The following is a 24057-nucleotide window of genomic DNA, read 5'->3' as shown; positions in this document are numbered from 1 at the left end:
CCTCAGGAGATTAGACATTTAACTTACAGTGACTGAAATACTGCTGAGAATCAGTCCTTAGATCCGCTAACTAGGAGAGCTAGGACAAAAATCCTTCCTGCATAAACTGAGTTTTATTGCATTTGATTACAAGTGGTTTATACAAAGAATGCGGAAAACCCCTTGGCTAGGCGGGCTCTCTCGTAAAGCTTTTGCAAAGATAAAGATATATAAACTACACAGTTGTATTTCTAAACAACTTCTCTTCATTAAATATTTAAATGAAACAGCTTTTGCTAACATTGCTGATTAGTGGGCATAGACAATTGTTGTGGTTTAACAACACAAGTGATAGAGGAGCCAACGAGGAGACGTGCTATGCTGGACCTTGTTCTCACCAACAAGGAGGGGCTGGTGGGGAATATGAAACTCAAGAGCAGCCTTGGCTGAAGCAACCATGAGATGGTGGAGTTCAAGATCCTTAGGGCAGTGAGCAGGGCGCATAGCAAGCTCACTGCCCTGGACTTCAGGAGAGCAGACTTCGGCCTCTTCAGGGATCTGCTTGGTAGAGTACTGTGGGATAAAGCCCTGGAGGAAAGAGGGGCCCAGGAAAGCTGGTTACTATTAGAGGATCACTGCCTCCAGGGTCAGGTGTGATGCATCCCAAGAAAGAGAAAGTCAGGCAAAAATGCCAGGAGGCCTACATGAATGCATGCTTCTATAGGTATGTCAGCGCTAAAAGGAAGACTAGGGAAAATGTGAGCCCTCTCTGGAAGGAAACAGGAGACCTGGTTACCTGGGATATGGAGAAGGCTGAGGTTACTCAATGACTTTTTTGCCTTGGTCTTCTCTGGCAAGGGCTCTAACCACACCGCCCAAGTCGCAGAAGGCAAAGGCAGGGGCTAGGAGAATGAGGAACCACCTACTGTAGAAGACCAGGTCTGAGATCATCTGAGGAACCTGAAGGTGCACAGGTCCATGGCACCTGCTGAGATCATCCACAGGTCCTGAGGGAATTGGCAGAGGAAGTTGCTAAGCCAATATCCATCATATTTGAGAAGTTGTGTCAGTCCAGTGAAGTGCTCACTGACTGGAAAAGGGGAAACATAACCCCCATTTTTAAAAAGGGGAAAAAGGAAGACCCAGGGAACTACAGGCCAATCAGTCTCACCTCTGTGCCTGGCAAGATCATGGAGCAGATCATCCTGGAGAGTCTGCTAAGGCACATGCAAAATAAGGAGGTGATCAGTGACAGACAACATGGCTTCACTAAAGGCAAATCATGCCTGACAAATTTGGTGGCCTCCTATGACGGCATTACAGTGTTGGTGGATAAGGGAAGAGTAACTGACATCAGCTACCTGGACTCGTGCAAAGCATTTGACACTGTCCCACACAACATCCTTGTCTCTAAATTGGAGAGACATGGATTTGACAAATTGACCACCCACTGAATAAGGAATTGGCTGGATGGACGGACTCAAAGAGTTGCAGGCAGCAGCTTAATGTCCAAGTGGTTACCAGTGATAAGTAGGATGGGCCACAAAGATGATCAGAGGGCTGAAGGACCTATCCTGTGAGGACAGGCTGAGAGAGTTGGGGTTATTCAGCCTGGAGAAGAGGCTTTATGGAAGCCTTATAGCAGCCTTCCAGTACCTAAAGGGGGCCTACAGAAAAGATGGGGAGGGACTCTTTATCAGGGAGTGGAGCAGTAGGACAAGGGGTAATGGTTTTAAACTGAAAGAGGGGAGATATAGATTAGATATTAGGAAGAAATTCTTTACTGTGAGGGTGGTGAGGCACTGGAACAGGTTGCCCAGAGAAGCTGTGGCTGCCCCATCCCTGGAAGTGTTCCAGGCCAGGCTGGATGGGGCTTTGAGCAGCCTGGTCTAGTGGGAGGTGTCCCTGCCCATGGCAGGGGGCTTGGAACTAGATGATCTTTAAGGTCCCTTCCAACACAAACCATTCTATTATTCTAACCCTGGAAGGCAGCTCAGCACCAGACAGCTGCTCACTCACTCTCCTCACAGTGGGATGCGGGACAGAATCAGAAGGGTAAAAGTGAGACAGCTCGTGGGTTGAGATAAAGACAGTTCAACTGATAAAGCAAAAGCTGCATGCAGGCAAAGCAAAAATGAGGAATTCATTCACTTTATCCTCCCAGCAGAGGGATGTTTAGCCATTTCCATGAAACCAGGGCTCCATCATGCGTAACAGTTACTTGGGAAGACAAACACCATAACTCCAAACATCCTCCCTTCCTCTTCCTTTCCCACAACGTTTATTGCTGAGCATGATATTATATGTTATGGGACATCCCTTTGGTCACCCCGAATTATCATGTACCATGATACCTCACAGGACAGTGAGAGAAATAGAAAAGGCCTTGATGCTGTACAAGCACTGTTCAGCAATAACTAAAACATCCCTGTGTTATCAACGCTGTTTCGGTCACAAATCCAAACCACAGCACCGTAGGAGCAACTATGAAGAAAATCAACTCTATGCCAGCCCAAACCAGTACAACAGTTCACGACCACAGCTACAAAAAAAAAATAATCTTACAGCAAGTAATAGAAATTTCAGTAGCTCAGCTCTCTGTTCTTGAGATACAGATAGGTGATGGAACAAACATGCAAGGGAAACAATCCAGAATACGTTTGCTACATATTCAGTCTTTAATGTCCCTGTCTAGGATTTTAGAGCTATTTTCAAATTAAACCAAAACCTCTCCTGCTGCTCTTCTTCAAGAGGCCACTCCAGGTAGGTCTTTGTGTTCATGATCTTCCGCAGCTTGCAGAACCTCTTGGGAATCGCTTTGCTCTGGATGGGCTCCAGGAGGACGAGAATTGCTGCATCGTTGTTCTCATCAAAGAGGCGGAAGTGCGAGAAATCCAGCTCGTATTTGCACCACTCGCTCTGCACAAAGTGCTCGGACAGCACAAAGAGCGTTTTGTGGCTCTTCTCTATGGAGTCAATGATGTTGTCCACAATCCACTTCCCGGGCACAAAGTCCCGCTTGTGGAGGCAGAGCCGAAAGGGGGGGCAGGCCTGCTCCAGCTCCCGCACCATGATGTTTTCCACCCACTCGGAGTCGTTCTCACTGTAGGAGACAAAAGCGTCGTAGCAGATGTCCTTTGGGGGGGCTCGCTTGGGCTTCCGTTTGGCTTGGAGCCATGCCCAGGTCATTCTCAGGTACCAGACCACGTGGTACTTGTAGCCAAGGGCCACGAGGACGAGGATGACCAGGAAGACCAGGACGCAGATCGACGACACCACGAGGGACCTGTGGCACTCCATCAGGGAGAGGTGCACAGCTCCAACCTGCTCCCCTCTCACTGCCAGGGGAGAGTCACAGACGTACTTGCCAGGCCACCCCACCAGCACCTGGGCTATCCCGGCCTGGTGGTGAATGAAGGAGAGGAATTCACAGGAGCAGATGAAGTTGTTGTCGCTGGCGTCCAGCAGCTCCATTTTCTTGAAGGACTCAAACTCTTCCTGGGAGAAACTGTTGAGTTTGTTTCTTCTGATTGACAGGGCCACTAAGTTAGGAATGGGTGCAGCACCAGGCAAGGTCTTCAGCTGGTTTTTTGTGAGGTACAGCTCTTTGAGAAATGGGAGTTGCAGTCCAAACTCCTTCAGCTTGTTAGCACTAACGTCCAAAACTTCTAGCGTTGGGGGAATGCAAGTCGTTAGTTTAGGAATTTGAGTGCTGGACAGGTTTAAGTATTTCAGGTTTTTTGGCCATGCACACACATCTGGCATGTCACCAAAATTATTTTGGCTAATGTCTAAGAGAATTAATTTTCTTAGATGAGACAAACTTTTACCAGTCATTTCTAAGTCACTCAGTGAATTCTGACTTAAATTTAGAGTTTGTAGTGAGGGCCAACCGTCCTGGCAGGCCGAATGCTCCAAACTCTGATCTCCAAGCAAATTCGCACTAAGGTCAAGGTACTCTAATGACAGAAGGTGTTTCGAAAGGCTGCATGGTACCAAAAAGACCTTGGTGTTTACAACTGTGACTTCAGTAAGAAGAGACAGTAGACCTTCCACATCTTTTAAATCTGTAAACAAATAAAATTCTTCTATAGATAATTTCTCTACTGTCAGAACTCTAAGAGTTTGTGATTGATTTGCTTGAATCTGTATTTTCCATTGTCCAGTTCCAAAGAGTCTACAGTCTATAATCTCCACCTCCACTAATTTTGGCATGTCTTCTAAAATGCTGATAATCTCAGGTACAGTAGCGTCTGTTAATAAGGCCTTTTTAAAAGAAATTTTCTTTGCAAAAGATGACAACATGACTCTCAATAGTTGCACTTCAGCAGGTATACTGAATGCTATTTCTCTCACTTCTAACCAAATGACAGAGTGCAGAAGGTCCCTGACAATTGCGGAGAATACTGTAACACTTCTTATGTTTATGATCATGTGATTTATCGTCTTAATCGATTTCAAACTTCCCGACTCATACTGACTGAGATTGCCACCCTCAATCCACAACTTGTGGAGAAGCTCAATGCCCTCAAAGTTCCCTTGCCTTATGGTGGAGAACCACCGGTTGCCCAGGTGGAGAGAACTCAGGTTCCTCAGGCTAAAAAAGGGGGAGCTTTCCCCCAGGTCTCTGTAGGAGTTCCCTTGAAGGCGGAGGTGCTGGAGCGAAAAAAGGTGCCCAAACCACACAGGGGACAAGTGAGCCAAGCTGTTATTTGATAAGTCCAAGAGCTCCAGTTTCCCAAGGGAGCGGAACGAGTCCTCATCTATCGAGCTGATTTCATTGGACTGCAGCAGCAGGACTCTCAAGTTCACAGTCTGCTGCAGATCCTGGGATCGGATGTGCTTTATCCTGTTGTGGGCCAGGTTTAACGTTGTGATTTTGCTCGTGAGCCCTGAGGGAATAAAATCCAAGCCCATGGAAGAGCAGTTGCAAAGCTGAGTGGCATCGCACGAAGGACAAGGCTGCTTCAGCGCCTGCTCTTTGGAGAGGTTTGCAGCTAAGACCATGTAGATGGCCCACACTCGCCAGGTGTGTGTAGTCATTATTTTGCCTAAAATATGAAATATAGTGAGAGCAAATATAAGATGAATAGTTAGTTTTGAAGAAGCTATATTTTGGATATAGCTAAAACATAACCCTTAGTGTTCTGTCCTGTTGAAGGCACTGTAAATATATTTGTTTTTAACACTGTTTAGAGGTGAAACAATTAGTCAAAAAAAGGCACATTGTACATAAATATTCCAGAATCATTTGCTAAATGCTATGTACACTGAATTTACTCTTCTTTTCCCTGTGGTTTCTAATTTTGGAATGAGGACTATCAAATTAATTAACAGCTGCACAAATCTTTTGCACATTCAGGTAAATATCTGAATAATCACAACATTATTACTAATCTGATCCTTCGCCTGTTTAGAAAATAGTCCCCATACATCCCCCTTAGTCCCTCCTTAGGTCTTTTCCTTCTGCATCTGTGACTATTATTTTGTATATCCATATTTTACTATAAGGAGTCTCCCCTGTATCTGTTTCAAATCCTGGTTACATCAAGAAGAGTCAATGTCTTGTGGGAGATGGTGATGTTCACATTTAATACTCATTTCAAGCATATGTCTAATCTGGGTTCTGACAATAGGAAGAAGAGGGATGCATGTATTTCAGTCCCTTTCCTCATTTTATCTGCCTTTGGCTATTCTGATTGTAAGTGTTCTAGTAGCAGGGAAATAAATTTTTGCCTGCATGTCTGTGTAAGCCATCGTTGCCATGCTGCAATCAGTCTGATACTTGCTAATGAAACTTAATCTGGGAAAACTGACCATGGTAACCTACTGACTCTTAGCTCTTCCTTTTTACTGCCACATCCTTCTCTGGCAGTGGCTTTTTCTGCTTTGCGTCTCAGTGTCAGAGAGAAGGTGGTCAGGCCCAGCTGCAAGGAAGAGTCAGGGGCTTTTTGAGCCTCCTGCAGATCAGCTTTTTCCAGCCCCGCAGCCTGTTCCTCATCTTCTGGACTTAAATGATTCAAGAGAAGCCACACAGCTGTGGATCCTGTGTCACTTCTCTTTCCTCTCACGGTCGTGCCTTTCATAGTACTACTGATTTGACATGGCTTTTTGTGTTACAGAACTTGCTGCAATATCCAACCTGTCCTTCCTCCCAACAAGGTGACTTTAGTTCTTCTGTCCCTCTGAGGAGTTGGAGAAACGATTCTTGAAGCCTGAGAGTGTGGTTTTCCCTTCAAAACCCTTATTACATATTGAATTATAGCCCTTTTTTTTGTTTATGCTTTCTTGACAAGATCAAAGAGCACTTTTAAAGTATAACTTTCCCCAGTGAGTCACAACACACACACACACACACTCCCCAGTAAGTATCCTTCTGAGGGGGAAAGAGGGAATCAACCCCAAAGACGCCAACCGACAGGTTCCCAAAGATCATTGTGGGCTCTATATCAGGTTAATCGAGTTAGGCTGGCTCACCGAGGAGTACTTGCCCCTTCAGTCATCCTACTGGGCCTCTGTGCAGAAGATCTACCATACTTTGAATTCATAATTCTAATTTGTTTTACACTAGCTGATTCACACAGACAAGTTCATGCAGACAAGTCCTACCTTTCTGGTTTTATTATTTTTAGCCAGAGTTGCTTAAAATTATTCAAAAGGGGCAGAATTACCTGAGATTGTTTGATATGGGGAGAGGAGGAAAAGTTGTGGAAAATTTTTTCAGTCATTCCATCTCTTCCCACCTGAAAGACTACAAACATTTTGACCTCTTGTGTTATTCTCCTTTAATATCTGTCTCTCTCCGATGTAGAGCTTTGGGTCTTGAAGGACACATTCCTCTGCCCTGTATTTAGATGCCCACAGCTGAGCTGGCCAGCCACCATGTCCTCCAACATCAATGGAGAGAAATAAGAACTTTTAAGGGCATTTTTCATCATGTCTCTTAGACACTCATGTTAAGATAGGATGACTCCAAGAGAAATGACCCCATCATCTTAAAATGGCGCACCATAGTTTAGATACCTAGAGGTTTATGCATGTGAATCCCACCCAAAGAATTACACTCTGTAGTCACACTCACCTGCTGTCCAGCTGAGGCTTTTTACGGGGCGTTTTTGGTCTTGCAAGTCTGGCCGGATAACAGAGTGCTGTAGACCATCGGAGCAGAGCTATGAGTAAGATGAGTTTCACAAGCAACAAATTTAAGTGGGGTTTTAAAAGTTGCCATCAAAATGCTTACTGTTAGAAAAAGAAACAACCAGGCAACCTGGCCAATCAAAATCTATCTATAGGTAGGTTATTTACAAGTGGAAAATTGGCAGCACAGAAGGGAACAGGGCAGGTACTGATATTTACGCTGGAAATACCGGCTGAGCCTAATGGCTGTTCACCTTACCAGCCTGAAACCAATCAGGGACTGCAGGACTGAATCACATTTGGTGGCACAGGACACTTTTCTTTCTTTATTATAACTTGCCTGAGCATCTTTTCCAGGTTCTTTTGCTCATCTGTAATGTGAGCAGACATTCATGGAAATCCCATTCCCACTCTCATTCATTTTCAGCCATTCTTTTCCCCTTCCTATTCCTGGCTAATTCAGCTCAAGACCCTGACTTACAGGGTCATTTCAGGCCTCTCTGCACCCACTCATGAATATAGCCCTACTCCACAACAACATTGCCCTACCAAGGAACCACTTTTCCCTGTTGCCCTGGGAAGAAAAAAAGCCAGACAGAAATTGAAATGCAGCTAATAATGACACTTGCACAGATGCCCTTATACCATAAGGTGCTGTGATGAACTAGACTTTCAAAGTGTTTCTGGGTTATGGACAAAAGGTCCAAGTCATCAGACATGCTCAGGATTATCTTCCTTGGCTCAGGAGAGTAGAATTATTTGAGGAAATATGGGCGTATTCTTAAACAAAACCATGAGTGCCAACAGAATGAGGTTCTATAAATACTAACAAATGCTAGCGTCTAATGTAACTGCTAAAATGAAGTGTGCCAACAGCGTGCAAATTGATTCTAGCTTGGGGAATGCTATCAAGCTAAATGAGGGCTGGTAAGTTTGAGCAGTGCTCCAGAGCCTGCAGCGGGAGGGTCACTGGTTGGTGAAGGAATGGATCCACAAGCAGACTTGGCAAAGCTGCTACTTTCCACTTGGTCACGTGTGGGTTGCATTCTTCCTGGCTATCACCCACCAGCATTGCCTTAACAGTATGTATGTGTATGCACACGCGCGCGTATATAGGCATGCTCCTCTCTTGTTTCTGACACAGAAGATGTGCAACAGGGCAGAGTAAGGTGAGGAGATAGCTAATCCCACTGCCCCGAGACTGTTGCTGAATGAGCTCTTTCCTGGTTGAATTCCTAACACAAACACAGCCCACCTTCATACCCGACCTTTCCCGGGCAGCCGGTATGGACACACAAGTGGGACAACATACAAACAGCACAAACCACATGGAAGGCACCCTCCCACAAGGAAACTGAGAAGAAATTGCAGAGTCTGACCCAACTTGTCTCTTTTTCATTTGCTGCTTTCCTCTCTCCCCTTTCCTGAAGGACATTGCTCCCATCAGCATGTCCCAGCTCTGGCAGGGAGCCTTTCTTTTGCTGCCTGCTCCATTCTGCTGGAGTTGGCCCCTGCCCAGCAGCCCCGAGCACCCTGAGTGCCCCGTGCAGAGGAGGAGGACTCGGTGGCAGAGATGAGACAGCCTCTTCCCAGTGCTCCATCCTTGCTTCTTGCCCTGGTGTTGCATCTCCACTCTCTTTCCCTGTGTCTCCAGCCTCCACCCGCCTGCAGACTCACCTCTGTGCAGAAAAAACTACCGGGATCTCCAGCTCCGGCACCTGCATGCTGGTTAACTTATGTCGTGTTTCATCTCTCACTTGCTGATCGCTCTTCACCCAGCTTCCTCTCACAGTGCTGTTTCCTCCCCACTTCACCTCTCCGTCTTGGACGTGTAAGCAGGGGTGTTCCCACCTCGGGGATCTGATTGGCATACGAGCAGTAACACTATCAGTCCTTTTAGATGTGCCAACCCATAGAAGTCTGCGTCTACGGTAAGAGTGTACTCTGTAGGCTTCTCCTACCTCTCTCTGACCTTCTCTTTGAAATGACCCGCAAGACACATTTTCCTCCTTATCTCTAGGCACACCATCTCCTAATCTGTTTTATCAGTGCCCAGTGTTTGCTGTCAGATGATTCACTCATCACTTAACTGGAGTTCAGCAATGATTAGCCCATGAGCTATTCTTCTCCAGGAAAGTGAACAGAAAAATCCTTTTGTAGTAGACTTTGGACTAAGCCTGGAGATATAATTGTAACAGGAAAGTAGAACCGAAAGCCGTGTTTGCAGGCTACGCCCACAGAAACTATCATCTCATGTGCATATATGCGTATACACATACACCAGGGAGTGTGAATATATACATATGCATAGGCACGTACACAGATATACATATATAAAAATATGTACATATATACCAACACAGACACGTGTGTATAAGCATATTTCCCTATTTTTCAAATATTCACTCAGTCCATATGTCAGTGCTTTGGTATTTCACAATTGCACGTATAAAGTTTAATCAAGATTCATTTAGACTCCCCTGTACTTAAACTCCAACAACACAAGCAAAGGGGGGCACGGAAGTGCCGAGTTAGAGAAACCCACACCTAGCTGTCTCCCCTGAGAGACAATTTCATGTTTCCACAAGAATCCCTAAGGCACAAGAAACCCACAACAGCTGTGACTCCAGCCACTCAGGATGGGACCAGCTATGTTAGTATGAATATCTGTATCTATTTGTTTGTCTAGATTCCCTTTATAACTGGTGAAGAGCGATACAGTAGTTCCAGGAGATACCTCATACTGGGGTAGAAAGATGAATTGCCTCTTATCAGTGTGATTATCTGCACTGGTTATAAAGGAAGCTAAGTAGAGCTGTAAGGGATGCATGGCCCACTGATTACTTCAGTGTGCTGTGCAAAGTAGAAGAGCAGAAACAAGAAGTGAGCCAGTCTGCAACACCATCTAGCCTGCTTGTTTAGAAACACATCCTCATGCCCCACAAATAGAAGGCTTCACCTGTGAGTAGGTAGAAAGGTAGGTGGTGACAGCAGAGGGAAAAACAAGCATTCACAGCGGGAAAGAAGCCTAAGGAAAAAAAAAACCACAGCAGTGATTTAACGGCTCTGGATTTCACCACAGTCAAGGTGCCAGGATGCTTCCTTCTCTGGCATTGAGTAAAGCCCAGCCTGTGCATGGTGGTATGGACGCTGGTGTAACTAGCCAGACTAACAGGCTTGTGAATGGAGGTATGTATTCAATACTGTCTTCTTTTTTTGTGTTGCTCAGCAAAGGTAGGGTTTTGGAGGGATTATTTTAATGTAAAAGTCCTCAGGTTTTTTTCAGAATTAAATTTTAATTACCCTGCTGTACATGTTTGCACTAAAAATAAACTAAAGGAGAACAACAGACATGGAGGAGTATTGAAGCACTTTTATTTTTCATTTCTAAAATACAATGGTATTGTTAGGAACCAGTCAGGGATGTGGTAACAGGAGAAAAAGTACAGAAATAACCTAAATTCAGATAAATGTATGTAGAAAAGTGTATGAATTCCAACATGGCTTCCTAATATCATAATTATTGGCAGGGATTTTGAAAGATTAGAGTATCAAATCACTGGAAAGCCTAAAGTGGGTCTTCCTGATTTAGTAATGTGACTGTTTCTATTCACAACAAAGCAAGTTCTCCTTAGGCAGAAAAATAAGAAAGAAAAATTCCTTAGCAGAAAGAAACACTTCCACATAGGACTGACAAGTCCTATGTGAAAATATACTGAAACAGGGGCTGACAAGTTGTTCTATGACTTCAAGGCTCCTTTTAGGTTTTCCCAAAACCTTTCCTGCTGCTCTTCACCAGGAGGCCACTCCAGGTAGGTCTTTGTGTTCATGATCTTCCGCAGCTTGCAGAACCTCTTGGGAATCGCTTTGCTCTGGATGGGCTCCAGGAGGACGAGAATTGCTGCATCGTTGTTCTCATCAAAGAGGCGGAAGTGCGAGAAATCCAGCTCGTATTTGCACCACTCGCTCTGCACAAAGTGCTCGGACAGCACAAAGAGCGTTTTGTGGCTCTTCTCTATGGAGTCAATGATGTTGTCCACAATCCACTTCCCGGGCACAAAGTCCCGCTTGTGGAGGCAGAGCCGAAAGGGGGGGCAGGCCTGCTCCAGCTCCCGCACCATGATGTTTTCCACCCACTCGGAGTCGTTCTCACTGTAGGAGACAAAAGCGTCGTAGCAGATGTCCTTTGGGGGGGCTCGCTTGGGCTTCCGTTTGGCTTGGAGCCATGCCCAGGTCATTCTCAGGTACCAGACCACGTGGTACTTGTAGCCAAGGGCCACGAGGACGAGGATGACCAGGAAGACCAGGACGCAGATCGACGACACCACGAGGGACCTGTGGCACTCCATCAGGGAGAGGTGCACGGCTCCAACCTGCTCCCCTCTCACTGCCAGGGGAGAGTCACAGACGTACTTGCCAGGCCACCCCACCAGCACCTGGGCTATCCCGGCCTGGTGGTGAACGAAGGAGAGGAATTCACAGGAGCAGATGAAGTTGTTGTCGCTGGCGTCCAGCAGCTCCATTTTCTTGAAGGACTCAAACTCTTCCTGGGAGAAACTGTTGAGTTTGTTTCTTCTGATTGACAGGGCCACTAAGTTAGGAATGGGTGCAGCACCAGGCAAGGTCTTCAGCTGGTTTTTTGTGAGGTACAGCTCTTTGAGAAATGGGAGTTGCAGTCCAAACTCCTTCAGCTTGTTAGCACTAACGTCCAAAACTTCTAGCGTTGGGGGAATGCAAGTCGTTAGTTTAGGAATTTGAGTGCTGGACAGGTTTAAGTATTTCAGGTTTTTTGGCCATGCACACACATCTGGCATGTCACCAAAATTATTTTGGCTAATGTCAAGATTAATCAGTTCAGGTAGACGAGTTACAGAATTTGCAGTCTGTTTCAGAGATTTTAGAGAGTTTTGACTTAGATTTAAAGTTTGTAATGAAGGCCAAGCATCTTTACAGATTGTCTCATCTAAGCGATTATTTACAAGCAAATTATCATGGAAGTCCAGATGCAGAAGTGATGAAAACTGTTTTGCAAGTTTGCATGGTACCATGAAAACTCTAGAGCTTGCAATGGTGAGTGCTTTCAGTTTGTTTACTTGTGACTCCATACCTTCCATGTCCAAAAATAAATGAAAATTCGGAATCATTATATTTATTACTGACACCTTTTCAACGAAACTTTGCCCACTGCTTACAATTTCATCAATATTCCATTGTCCCGTCCCCTCAAGCACACAATCAATTGCCTCTAACTCTTGCAAAGATGTGATTTCCTTCAGTAATACTATTATTCGGCTAATATATTGATCTGTGAATGAAGCATCTTTAAACGTAAGTTTTCTTATCCTAAAAGGAAGCGTAGAGTTCTGCACCAAGCTTTTTTTTTCAATCTCCAATTTGATTTCTCTCACTTCTAACCAAATGACAGAGTGCAGAAGGTCCCTGACAATTGCGGAGAATACTGTAATACTTCTTAGGTTTATGATCATGTGATTTATCACCTTAATCGATTTCAAACTTCCCGGCTCGTACTGACTGAGATTGCCACCCTCAATCCACAACTTGTCGAGAAGCTCAATGCCCTCAAAGTTCCCTTGCCTTATCGTGGAGAACCACCGGTTGCCCAGGTGGAGAGAACTCAGGTTCCTCAGGCTAGAAAAGGGGGAGCTTTCCCCCAGGTCTCTGTAGGAGTTCCCTTGAAGGCGGAGGTGCTGGAGCGAAAAAAGGTGCCCAAACCACACAGGGGACAAGTGAGCCAAGCTGTTATTTGATAAGTCCAAGAGCTCCAGTTTCCCAAGGGAGCGGAACGAGTCCTCGTCTATCGAGCTGATTTCATTGGACTGCAGCAGCAGGACTCTCAGGTTCACAGTCTGCTGCAGATCCTGGGATCGGATGTGCTTTATCCTGTTGTGGGCCAGGTTTAACGTTGTGATTTTGCTCGTGAGCCCTGAGGGAATAAAATCCAAGCCCATGGAAGAGCAGTTGCAAAGCTGCGTGGCATCGCACGAAGGACAAGGCTGCTTCAGCGCCTGCTCTTTGGAGAGGTTTGCAGCTAAGACCATGTAGATGGCCCACACTCGCCAGGTGTGTGTAGTTCTTGGTTTGTGTTCTGTTTGTTTCAACATTTTCCTGTACGAAAAAGAAAAGAGGTAAAGTAATGTCAAATTTCAGCTTCGAACAGCAACTGAAAACAATTGAAAACCTGTGCAATTTTATTAGGAAATTCAGATTCCATTTTTTTCTTGTAAGAGTTATCCTGTGACGTCATTCTTCTGCTCCTACTTCAGCTGCTCACTCCTGGAAACATGGCATGCTACTCATCTTTGGAGTACAGCCATATCATGTCTCAACAGTCATAAAGGACCATTCTCAATGTCCTGCCTTTTCATACATGCATTGGCCATAGCTCTCGCCTCTTACATCTCTCGCTTTATGCCTCCTCTTAACAATGAAGCTACGGCTGGATGTTTCAACCCTAAACAGGGGAAGATGGTTAGATCGTCAACGATCTGGACAAGATTTATCAAGTGCACTCTCAGTAAGTTTGCAGATGACACCAAGTTGGGTGGGAGTGTTGATCTGCGTGAGGGTAGGAAGGCTCTACAGAGGGATCTGGACAGGCTGGATCGATGGGCCAAGGCCAGTGGTATGAGGTTCAACAAGGCCAAGCGTCGGGTCCTGCATTTGGGTCACAACAACCCCATGCAGCGCTACAGGCTTGAGGAAGAGTGGCTGGAAAGCTGCCTGGTGGAAAAGGACCTGGGGGCTGTTGATTGACAGCCGGCTGAATATGAGCCAGCAGTGTGCCCAGGTGGCCAAGAAGGCCAATAGCACCCTGACTTGTATCAGAAACAGTGTGGCCAGCAAGTCTAGGGAAGTGGTCATTCCCCTGTACTCAGCACTGGTGAGGCCACACCCCAAATACTGTGTTGAGTTTTGGGCCTCCCACTACAGGAAGGACATTGAGGTGCTGGAGCGTGTCCAGAGAAGGGCAATGAAGCTGGTGAGGGGTCTGAGAACAAGTCTTATGAGGAGCGGCTGAGGGAACTGGGGTTGTTTAGCCTGGAGAAAAGGAGGCTGAGGGGAGCCCCTATCGCTCTCTACAGCTACCTGAAAGAAGGTTGTAGCAAGGTGGGCGTCAGTCCCTTTTCCCAGTAACAAGTGATAGGATGAGAGGAAATGGCCTTACGTTGTACCAGGGGAGGTTTAGATTGGGTATTAGGAAAAAGTTCTTCACTGAAAAGTTTATCAAGCATTGGAACAGGCTGCCCAGGGAAGTGATTGAGTTCTTATCCCTAGGGGTATTCAAAAGAGGTGTAGATGTGGCGCTTAGGGACATGGTTTAGTGGTGAACTTGTCGGTGCCTCATTAATGGTTGGACTCAATGATCTTAAAGGTTTTTTCCAACCTAAATGATTCTATGGTTCTAAATGCTCACAGCCTTCACAGCGTTAGACTGTCCATCTAGTACGGCTACCCATGAGGCGGAAGCTCGAACAGAGCGTGTCCACCCTCTTGGCCCTTCGGGTGGCTTGTGACTTCTGATACCGCAAACTTTCCCTGAAGCGATTTTGGGGTCCCCTGCATGAAGTCTCACCAGCCTCAGGGCTTCTAAAAAGCAGAGCTGCGTGGGCTCCTGGCACACCCTTTTTTACACTGTGTAAGCAATTTACATTCTTTACTGGAAAGGCTGAACAAGCTGATACGCAACCAAACAAGTCTATCGCCCTTTTCTGTAAATCAACACTGGTAATAGATGGGAATTGGATGTTACCATCACCCTATAAACAGTGGATGCAATTAGAACAATACTGATTTTAATTTACAGAAGGGCTGTGTTTCCTGACACAGGTGCCAAAGAACATTTCACCATCGGCTACACCAGAAAATAAGTCACTTATTAAAGCTCACAAGCTGCTGTAAATAGCTCCAGTATTGCAGAAAAAACAGTATCCCCAAATCCTGAATATGCAGAGAGTGTAAATACTTACCTTATGTACTGCCTGCTGTGTTTCAGTCTCCTTGTGTGCTGACCACGTACTCCGGGATCCAAGCGGTCGCCTCGTATCTCCAAGTACAACAAAAGCCAAACCCCTTGGCAGGTCTGATGCGACGACAGTCCTGGAGTGAGAAAATATTTCAGCCCGTGCTCCTCAAACAAAACTTTATGTTGATAGTTTCCCAATGTCCTCTAACTACTCAGCCAGTGAAGCATACCAATTCACACAGCTTTTCTTTAGTGGCTGCTCCCCTAAGGAAACGACAGCTTCTGGAGAGTTTGGTATTGTCCGACACGCATGACACTGCCCCTCAAACTCACATTTCAACCATTTCTACTGCTGCTGCTGACAGGGGACACAAAAGCGAGTGTAGATAGTGTTTGAGCTCTCTTCTCCACAAGCTGAAATTCAGTGGCAGATCTCTCTCCTTTTGTCAGTCGTCGCCCATCGCGCGAAAGGCTGATGCAACCATTTTGCGCAAGTTGTTCTTTCACAATCACTTCCTCTAGCATTAAGTGCAGAAATAGTTCCTAGGCAGAACCCCCTTGTATCCTGCATTGACCTCCTTGTATCTCTACTTTCAATACTTCTTATTTGGTACGTGTTGGGGGGGGGGGTTAACTGTGCTGAGCAACAGAACATCTCAGCACAGCCGTTATTTTGTTCTGTAAGTTCTGTAAAATGTTATCAATACATAATCATAGAAAATCAGAGTTGATTATATATAGATTGAGATACATATTACATTGCTATAAATGTTGGGGTGAAATCGTTTAGTCAAGAGGCTCTCAGTATCTTTCCTTTTCCTAGAATGCTGCAATCGTATACTATCAACAAATAGAAAACGCCTAAGAACAGGAATGATATTCTGTCTGAGAAAGAAGACACAGTTTGAAATAAAGTATCCCTCTGTAAACATCCAAGGAAATTTTGAGAGGGGAGGTTTGATGATACTAATTTTAGCCTGACTGAACAGAAACACACGGCTGGTCAAATGTCCACTGCATGCAGGAAGGGGTAGGGAGCCTTCCCACCAGCTCTGAAAGGGAAATCCATTAAATTCAAACATCAAACCTTCCCACTGCAGTTTCCTTTTTTTTTTTTTCCTGTCCACAGAAATTGTGACGGTCTGCTGCCCGCTTGCACCAAGAGGTGCCTGCCTGGGAGCAGACACACGGACAGACCGACCCATTCCTGCCACCTGCCCGGCCACCTGTCAGAGGGCCCACGGTGGCATCTGGGTGCTCAAGCGTGGCAAAGCCCAGGCAGAAAGCTGAGGGCATCTCATAACAACCTTCAGTCCCCCGCTACATTAAAATTAGCATTGCACATTAGGTTAAGAACTCGGTGCTTTCAAAAAAAAAGGAATTGAAAGACTGAGATACCCTTGTGCTTTCTGTCTGTTATAGAAGACATAACAACGTTTTTAAAGCAGTTTTGCTGGGGCGGTGGTGTGGGGAATAGAGACAGAGCAGGCTGTGGGACACAGCAAAGAAGAGAAATGGCGTTTTAGTGAAGGGATGTCATCAGCTTCCCAAAAGCTGCCATTTCCCTCTGGCACCTCTCAGCTGAAACAGTTCTAGTTCTTAAAAAGAGAAGACTTTCAGTCTTCAAAATGTGTTTACATGTTAGTTCTAAGTTTGACGCGACTCATTCCTATATGTTTTTGTCATCAAAATTATAACTCCTTCCTAAAGTTAAATATAGTTAAATTTGTGAAGAGCTTTGAAGACGACGACCGCATATGAGGCCACATACTTCATTGAATGCGTAGCAGGCACACTTTTTTGTGTGTTACAGCTTCGCCACCACACATTTATGGAGACTCGAGGTAGGCGTTAGCTATTTTTTCAGAAGTACTGACTTTCTCCTAATGTCCAGGCTCATCACGGTTCTAAACTGGGCCAGGTTTCTGCTTTCTCTCAGAAAGAGAAGACCAGAGCGATGCTGCCCACCTTCCAATGCCGCAGTTCACAAACCAAGCAGTTCATTTCAGCAAGCTGCTTAAAAGGCCAAGAAATTGGGATGGGCCTTCAGTTTGTTTCCATCAGTGGGGAAAAATGTCTACCAGCAGCACAACTTTTGTCTCTCTCTTTCCAGGTCAATTTGTCAGGATTTATCAGGTTATACGGAGTCAGGAAGGTCCAAGGATACTGAAGGTGGCCAGAAATGCCCTCCACAAGCTGCCCCGCGCACAGAGGGGAGGTACGAGCCAGCTGCCTCCCAGAGCATCAGCTTCCAAACTGAGCTGCAGCCTGGACTCAGAACAGCTTCTTTTGAAATCAAAGAGTTTAAAGTAGGAGAAAACTGATGTCTTTTAAGGTGAGAATACCATTCATCTGCTTTTTCTCCAGGGTAACTGCATGTTTAGCATTGAACAAAGTTGCACCTTGTGGGTGCTTTCTCTCCTCCTCCAAGTTTAAGCTATGCTTATCCTTCCTCTTTTATAGTGTTTAAAAAGGCATATACTTCCATCCGTGCCAGTACATTATTTTTTTCCACAGCAGAAGGGCATAGGTTTGCAACAAGCCTGTGGCTTTTGTAACTGCAGATGTTCCCAGCAGAGACACCGCACACGCCTTTGCCAGCAGATAGATAGGGCTGAGACAGAGCTGTAGTCATCATTTTTGAAGCTCTCTTTCTTTAAATGTTCCTGTTATCCAACAGCAGCACAAGAAGCGCACCTTTCCCTTATCTGTCTCTTCCCTGACCCCCAGCTACAGCCTGCTCAGCATCCTGCCCTCCCGCCGCTCCGTGCCGCATCCCTGCATCGCCTCTGCTGGCAGAGGGGCAGGATCCTGCCACAACCTTCATCCGCTAGTAAACTGCTGCTGCTGCTAGACAGGGCAGCAACCAGCGGTGGAGGGCTGTATTAGATAGGCGTTGAGCAAAATAGTTCTAGAGATAGAAATCTATTTATGTGGGTGCCCTAGTTTGAGCGACACAGGACTAATTTCTAATGCTGGGGGAAACTTCACTTTTAGAAGACTCTAGCATCTGAATTCGTGAAAATATTTACTTTATAGCCAGCTATGGGATGTGGGTTTCAAGGTCTCAGTGTTTTCAATCTCACCAGGTGCAGGGATGAGGAGGGGCGAGGCCTGGGCATTTGACCCAGGCTGGCCAACAGGATTATTTCATACCATGGACATCACATTCAATATAAATTAGAAAGTTTGCTGCAAAGTTTTCTCTCCCTTGATGGCTGTGATCCTGAGAACTTCTTGCCCCAGTGCTGGACCCCTGAGCCCTTCCCTTCCTCCCGAAGCTGCAGCGCTCGCAGTGTCCCACATTTCCTGTCCCCTCCTGGGAGTGCCCAGCTACCTGCTCATAGAATGGGCTGAGTATAATCCTCGTGTATTTTATATTGCTAACAGCATAAATATTGGTTATTTAGTGATTAGTGTTAGTTATCTAGTCTTATTCTATTAAATCTGTTTATATTTCAACCCTTGGGTTTCCTTGTTTTTCCCTGATTCCCCTTCCTGCGTGGGGAGGGGTCATCAGGTGAAAGAATAATTGTCTAAACGACAAAAAATCGCTGTGGGTTCCTCACACCATACCAGTGGGACAGAAACCCACTGGTTTTTTGCTAATCGAAAACCACAAACTAAGTGGCAACACTAGTCCTCAGTCTGCCATCAGATAGAAGGGTTATTTCACTGTTATAACCTCACCGCTGCCTCTTTCTGCATCTGTGTTGCGTTACTCAGGGGAAGGTGGCTTTAGGATCAGACTCCAGTTGCTAGAGCCCTGCAGCCCTCTCCCCTCGCCAGCCAGAGGTACCACCTAGAATCATAGAATCTTCGTGGTTGGAAAAGACCTTTGAGATCATCGAGTCCAACCATACACACACACAAAAAAACCCAACAAAACAAACCAAACAACCTACAATCTCTGCCACTAGAGTATGCCCTGAAGTGCCAAATCTAGACGTTTCTTAAACACCTCTTGGGATGGTGACTCAACCACCTCCCTGGGCAGGCTGCTCCAGTGCCTGACCACTCTTTCAGTAAAGTAATTCTTCCTAATATCTAACCTAAATCTCCCCTGCCGCAACTTCAGACCATTTCCTCTGGTCCTGTCATTATTCACCTGGGAGAAGAGGCCAACACCCACCTCTCTACAACCTGCTTTCAGGTAGTTGTAGAGGGCAATGAGGTCTCCCCTCAGCCTCCTCTTCTCCAAGCAACCTTCTCCATCTCCTGCAGTATCTGGGCATGTTACACCCTTCAAAGGACTCCCCTTCCCAGTCCCACATGAGAGGATCCTGCAGCCCGTCCCCTCCCTTCCTCTCTTTCCTCCTGTGTGTCAGCACCCACGCTCAGAGCTGCTTTTTGCTTTTTCTGCTGAGCAGTGCAGAAGCTGCCCAACCCAGGCAACACCCTCCCCAGACCCCCTCCTCGAAGAAAAGGCAGAAGCGGCAGAAAAGGGAGGAAGGTCACAAATCTGTTGGCCAGCGTTGCGATATGAGCCGAAACGCTTTCCAAATCTTTGCAAGCAGCGCAAAACTATTTGCCGATACTCACCCCTGGTAGCCAGGATGTGTCAGTGCCTCAGCTCCGCCACAGCTGTGCCAGCCAGGCCGAGCCCAGGGCACTCTTCTCCTAACCCCTCCTGGAAATGGCTGGCGAGGAATAGCGGTCAAATCTGTGCTTGCAGTCTTTGGAGCAGGAGGTATAATACTTGTGCAATTGGAAGCAGGATGGCCTGGCGTCCCTTCATGGTCCTGGAAGCGGAGCCTTGGCATGCACTGCTGGTGCCTATGCTTTAATCTGACTCGCAGGGCTTCGGGTATTCATCTCCAAACTACATCAAAAAGGAACATTACAATGAGAAATAAACAATTTTAACTTGGTCGTGTTGCATATCAAGGCCTGCCCTGGCAGCAGCTCAATCCCCTGGTTAGATGTTGAGGCTGAAAGTTTAAATACAGAGGAGCAGATTCCCCTTATTTTTCTTGTGGGCTATCCTTGCCCTGCCGTTGTGGCAGAGCGCAATAATGCTGTGTAAATGGTTACTCATTCAAAAGCCAGCATTCGGGACTGCCTCTGCCAAGGAAGCAGCACTGTGGGGTGGGTTTTTTTATCATATCCTTTCTGAAAGCATTCAGTTGAAATAACACAACACTGATTTGCTGCCGTAACAGAGGAGCAGCTAGCAGGGAAGTTTGCATGCTAAGACACCAAAGCTTATTCTAATAATATGGAAAGTTTTGTTTTTCTAGAACAGTTGTGTCAGCATGACTCAACAGGAGGAGAACCCTAGTATCTCCCAAAATAGTCCTGATGAGCTTTTGGCTCTCAAGGAAATTGCACCAAGAGAAAGCAGCCTGCACGCAAGGCAAAGCTGGACAACGCAGTTCCTTTCTTACTTTGCATTTTTTTTAGGTGGGGTGAAAAGAATTTGCTTCTGACAGGAACACTAGGATTTTCCATTAATACACAGTTATAGAACAGTAAATACTATGGCAAGTTCGGCACCTGTTTCTGAAGACCGCTATGACAAACTCACAAAACCCCATTATCAACATCACACAGATTTGTCACTCCAAAATGGGAACTCGAAGACAACTCACGCAGCACAGGATCCCCCCAACCACCGCTGCTTGCTCCCCAGACCTGCGTGGGGACACTTCGACACCGGTCGAACACGCTGATGGGTAGCTCAGCCACACACGAACGCTGGGCACACGGCGGGATCAAAGGTGCGTGAGCGTGCCTGCCACGGGACTGCCGGCGCTGCTGCAGGGAGGAAGGCAAGATATAAACTGATACCGACGATGAGTGAAACTCCCTTGGCACACGTGGGGGAGACATGTGTCTGGGAATACATATGGTTGCGTATAACTTCCTCCGGGCGCCGCCCAGGGCTTCCTGGATCCCTGCAGAAGGGGTCCAGCTCCCAGAGAAGATGCAGGGATGGGAACCACAAGCAGAGTCAGGTGCCCAAGACCCATAAAAAGGCTGCTCACGGGAGCCTTGACCTCAGCTTTTCTTACAGGCCAGGTTGGCTGTATCAACCCTTGGATTTCCCGTATTCATAACCCTGGATCTCCACGGGCACTCCACAGGCAGCCTAGTCAGGCTGCAGGACTCAGGAACCTGAAGCACAAACATCAAGGTACTGGGACCTTAGAGGTCAGCCCAAAGGTACCTTCTCATCACCTGGGCAAACGTGCTACCAGCTTGCTGCTGCTGGGGATCCATCCCCTAAAACAGACACAATCTGGAAATCGCATTTTCTTTTAATAGATTTTCAGCGATTTTCATACTGCTAATTGGTTCAACATTATCATCGTACAAATCTGCTTCTGTTTTTCAGGCACCTTCAGGAAATACTTCTGTATACCTTTCCAAAGTACCTTTGCTCACTTAGTATTTTGACGGACTGTTTTTCTCTTTGCTCTACGTATATCGCGCTCTTGTTGGGCTGATCAGCTCACGTCGCTGTGCCCCAAACTATATGACAGAGGTCATCTGTTGTGGGCTGCCCAGGGAGGTATTTGGAGACATAAAATATATTTCCAGTTTTTAAGAAAACGAGGTGCCAAGCCTCTTTCAAAACAAGGATTTTGCAGGTTTCCAGACAGAGCCACGACCACCCTCAGCTCTGGCCTCCCAGGAGGCACCAAACCTCCCCATGCTGAGGCGGTGCCATCCCCACAGCGTGTCCCTGGCCATCGGGGCCACTGGAGGTACCTGAGGGTTGGGGTCCTCATGTACCCTACAAGGCACGAGCTGCAGTACCAGGGGTCGGGGAGAGGGAGGAATGGGATCTCTTACACTCACCGTTGGACGGCTTCTGCTTCATTTCAGCTCACCAGGAGAGAAAATACATTGTCACAGCCCACCGGGTGCAAGCCGTCACCAGCAGGCTGTTGTGAGGAAGTTAGTGTTTAACATCCTGGCACTGGAATTTCCTGCAAGGAGGAAAAACAGTTTCGCTCAGCGCTGAGGAAAAGCTCCTTTAAGAGAGGCTGGGCAAAGAGACGTGCGTGTCGGTGCGCTTCAGTTCGGGAAAGGTCCAACAAACCTTGTATTTCCTCATTGAGAGGAACGTGTGGACACATCTCATGCCTAGGTCTGTCTACGGCTAATACACTGAAGAAGTGCTTCCTTTTTTTTTTTTTTTCTCCTCTTATTTTCTTTTTTTTTAATGGAAGGAAAACATTTCTGGGAATGGTACCAAGTCATTGCAGAACCAGCTAGAGTTTCCTGTATGGAGATGGAAAACACTGTGCTGGGATGCAGAGATACATATTTAACTACTTGTTATACAAAAAAAAAAAAAAATAAAAAAATTGTGTTTAACAGTTGGTCAAGAATCTGAGCAGGAAATGAATCAGATCATTATCATATGCCATAAAAATATCAAGATTTTTGTATTCATTCCAAAAAAAGGCAATGCCAGGATATATTTTTGTGCAGGTAGTTCAGGCTTTGCGTTCACTCCCTCTGTACCCAATGCCATGAAATATTTAAGACATGACAGTGCATTTTAGAAAGAGAAAACCAGCCCATTCCAAATCTTTATTTTCAGTTATTCAAGACCTGAGAAGCTTTTTCTTCAGTGCAGGTACTTTTCTTGATTTATCTCCTATCATAGCTCTGTATTTAAAAAAAAAAATAGGAAAAATCTAATGAGGTATTTCCAAGTTTTCCTGCACTAGAAAAATAACATGTTTTGTCAGTTTCTTGCAGGGATTATTTCTGTTGTGTTCTTTTGCGTTTGTCTAATTTTTTAAACCAACTTTTTAGAAGCTTGAATACAGCAGAGTTGTAAACACCCATAAAAAAAATATTTTTTTTTAAGAAAAATTAAAATCCTGATCATAAAATTATGTCAGTGAGTATTTGAAAAGTGTGCATTGAATCTGACAGAGCCACCAAAACATCTTCAAATAATTAGATATTTCCAATATCTGACCATTCTCTGGCTTTCCAGACTTGAACAATGATTGAAAACAGACATCCCAAGCTGATTTTCAAGTACACACTCAGCTATTTTAATCATTCCTCCTAAATTATCCTCAGATTGCATTTCTTGCTCTTCTGTAAGTTTCTTGAGTGGAGCAGTACCACTTTAGTGATGATCGATTCAGAACGGGCCATGTAACTTTTGCGCATGTACTGCAATATGACTTTTTGTCTTTATCGCAGTATCGACGGAGAGAAACAGCCCATACTAGGGAACCAACTCCCCAAAACAAGGTACTTTCTACTACTGTGAAATACCCACATTTACAGACTTTGAGTTAATTTCCTCTCTAACATCCAAACAAAAGTTCCTGGGCATGGTATGTAGGGCACGGCTGTGCCTTTGCAATGCAGGTATGTCCAGGATGGTCTGGAGACACCTGTGGCAAAGTCCCACCGCAGCTGACCACGCTCTCCCAGAGTGGTGTGTTTAGTCAACAGCTTTGATGGGAAATGGCTTTCTTTTCTTTCTTCAGGTTTTGTTTCAGCCCGGCGATTTCTGCCAGGTCATGGTGAGCGTTTGAAGAAACGGAGCGCAGGCTGGGCAGCAGTGGCACAGACTTGAGAAGGAATAGTCCTTTCTTAGCAATGTCCCACTACTCCAATAGCAATGGTCCAGAAACATTGCCGACCCTGTAGGCCTTTTAGCAGGACTTAGGAACTCCAGCAGAGACCAAAACCCCAGTGCCATAGGGGATTGCAAGCACAGGGTAACAGAAAACAAAACCAAAAAAACCCTCCACTCTTCACTTGAAAGCAACTAGGCAACTTATACAAAGAATGCAACAGGGGGTTGTAATAATGCTAAAAAGACTTTGGTAGATCTCTCGTAACTGTAGGATGCACGAGAACTCATGTTTTCAAGTAATTTGCTCTGTAATTTGCAGCTTTTGGACAGAAGAGATATCAAAGGAAGACGAGTGAAAAGAATTATAAGCAAAAAAGAGCCAACTTTCATCTCAACA

At 45.7% G+C, this 24057-nt stretch overlaps 2 protein-coding genes across 6 annotated transcripts; both read right to left on the bottom strand.

The window, feature by feature from the left end:
- Positions 1–2670: 2670 nt before the first annotated feature.
- Positions 2671–7124, bottom strand: TLR2 (toll like receptor 2). Its single transcript, XM_074588844.1, has 2 exons — positions 7061–7124; positions 2671–5030 (listed from the first exon to the last, which is right to left on the bottom strand). The coding sequence occupies exon 2, from the start codon at positions 5020–5022 to the stop codon at positions 2671–2673; it is 2352 nt and encodes a 783-aa protein (XP_074444945.1). The 5' UTR covers positions 5023–5030; positions 7061–7124.
- A 3346-nt stretch (positions 7125–10470) lies between these two features.
- On the bottom strand, positions 10471–22623 carry LOC141744225 (toll-like receptor 2 type-1). Of its 5 annotated transcripts, XM_074589710.1 has the most exons (6): positions 22149–22623; positions 21905–22035; positions 20692–20857; positions 19643–19922; positions 15105–15234; positions 10477–13242 (listed from the first exon to the last, which is right to left on the bottom strand). In XM_074589710.1, the coding sequence occupies exon 6, from the start codon at positions 13236–13238 to the stop codon at positions 10857–10859; it is 2382 nt and encodes a 793-aa protein (XP_074445811.1). In that variant the 5' UTR covers positions 13239–13242; positions 15105–15234; positions 19643–19922; positions 20692–20857; positions 21905–22035; positions 22149–22623; the 3' UTR covers positions 10477–10856. The 5 variants fall into 5 exon arrangements, with proteins under 5 accessions (XP_074445814.1, XP_074445815.1, XP_074445813.1 ...); XM_074589711.1 differs by having other exon boundaries at positions 20692–20854; positions 21905–22623; XM_074589713.1 differs by lacking the exons at positions 19643–19922; positions 20692–20857; positions 21905–22035; positions 22149–22623 and adding an exon at positions 15331–15599 and having other exon boundaries at positions 10471–13242.
- Between the last annotated feature and the right edge of the window lie 1434 nt (positions 22624–24057).

Source organism: Larus michahellis, chromosome 5 (assembly GCF_964199755.1).
Source record: "Larus michahellis chromosome 5, bLarMic1.1, whole genome shotgun sequence".
Lineage (NCBI taxonomy): Eukaryota > Metazoa > Chordata > Aves > Charadriiformes > Laridae > Larus > Larus michahellis.
The sequence above is the reverse complement of the archived record's forward strand: the minus strand, read 5'-3'. Positions and strand labels throughout refer to the sequence as shown.

What these genes read in the sequence shown, in the direction of transcription:
- TLR2 (XM_074588844.1), bottom strand. Translation starts at nt 5,022, where the DNA reads ATGACTACACACACCTGGCGAGTGTGGGCCATCTACATGGTCTTAGCT.
- LOC141744225 (XM_074589711.1), bottom strand. Translation starts at nt 13,238, where the DNA reads ATGTTGAAACAAACAGAACACAAACCAAGAACTACACACACCTGGCGA.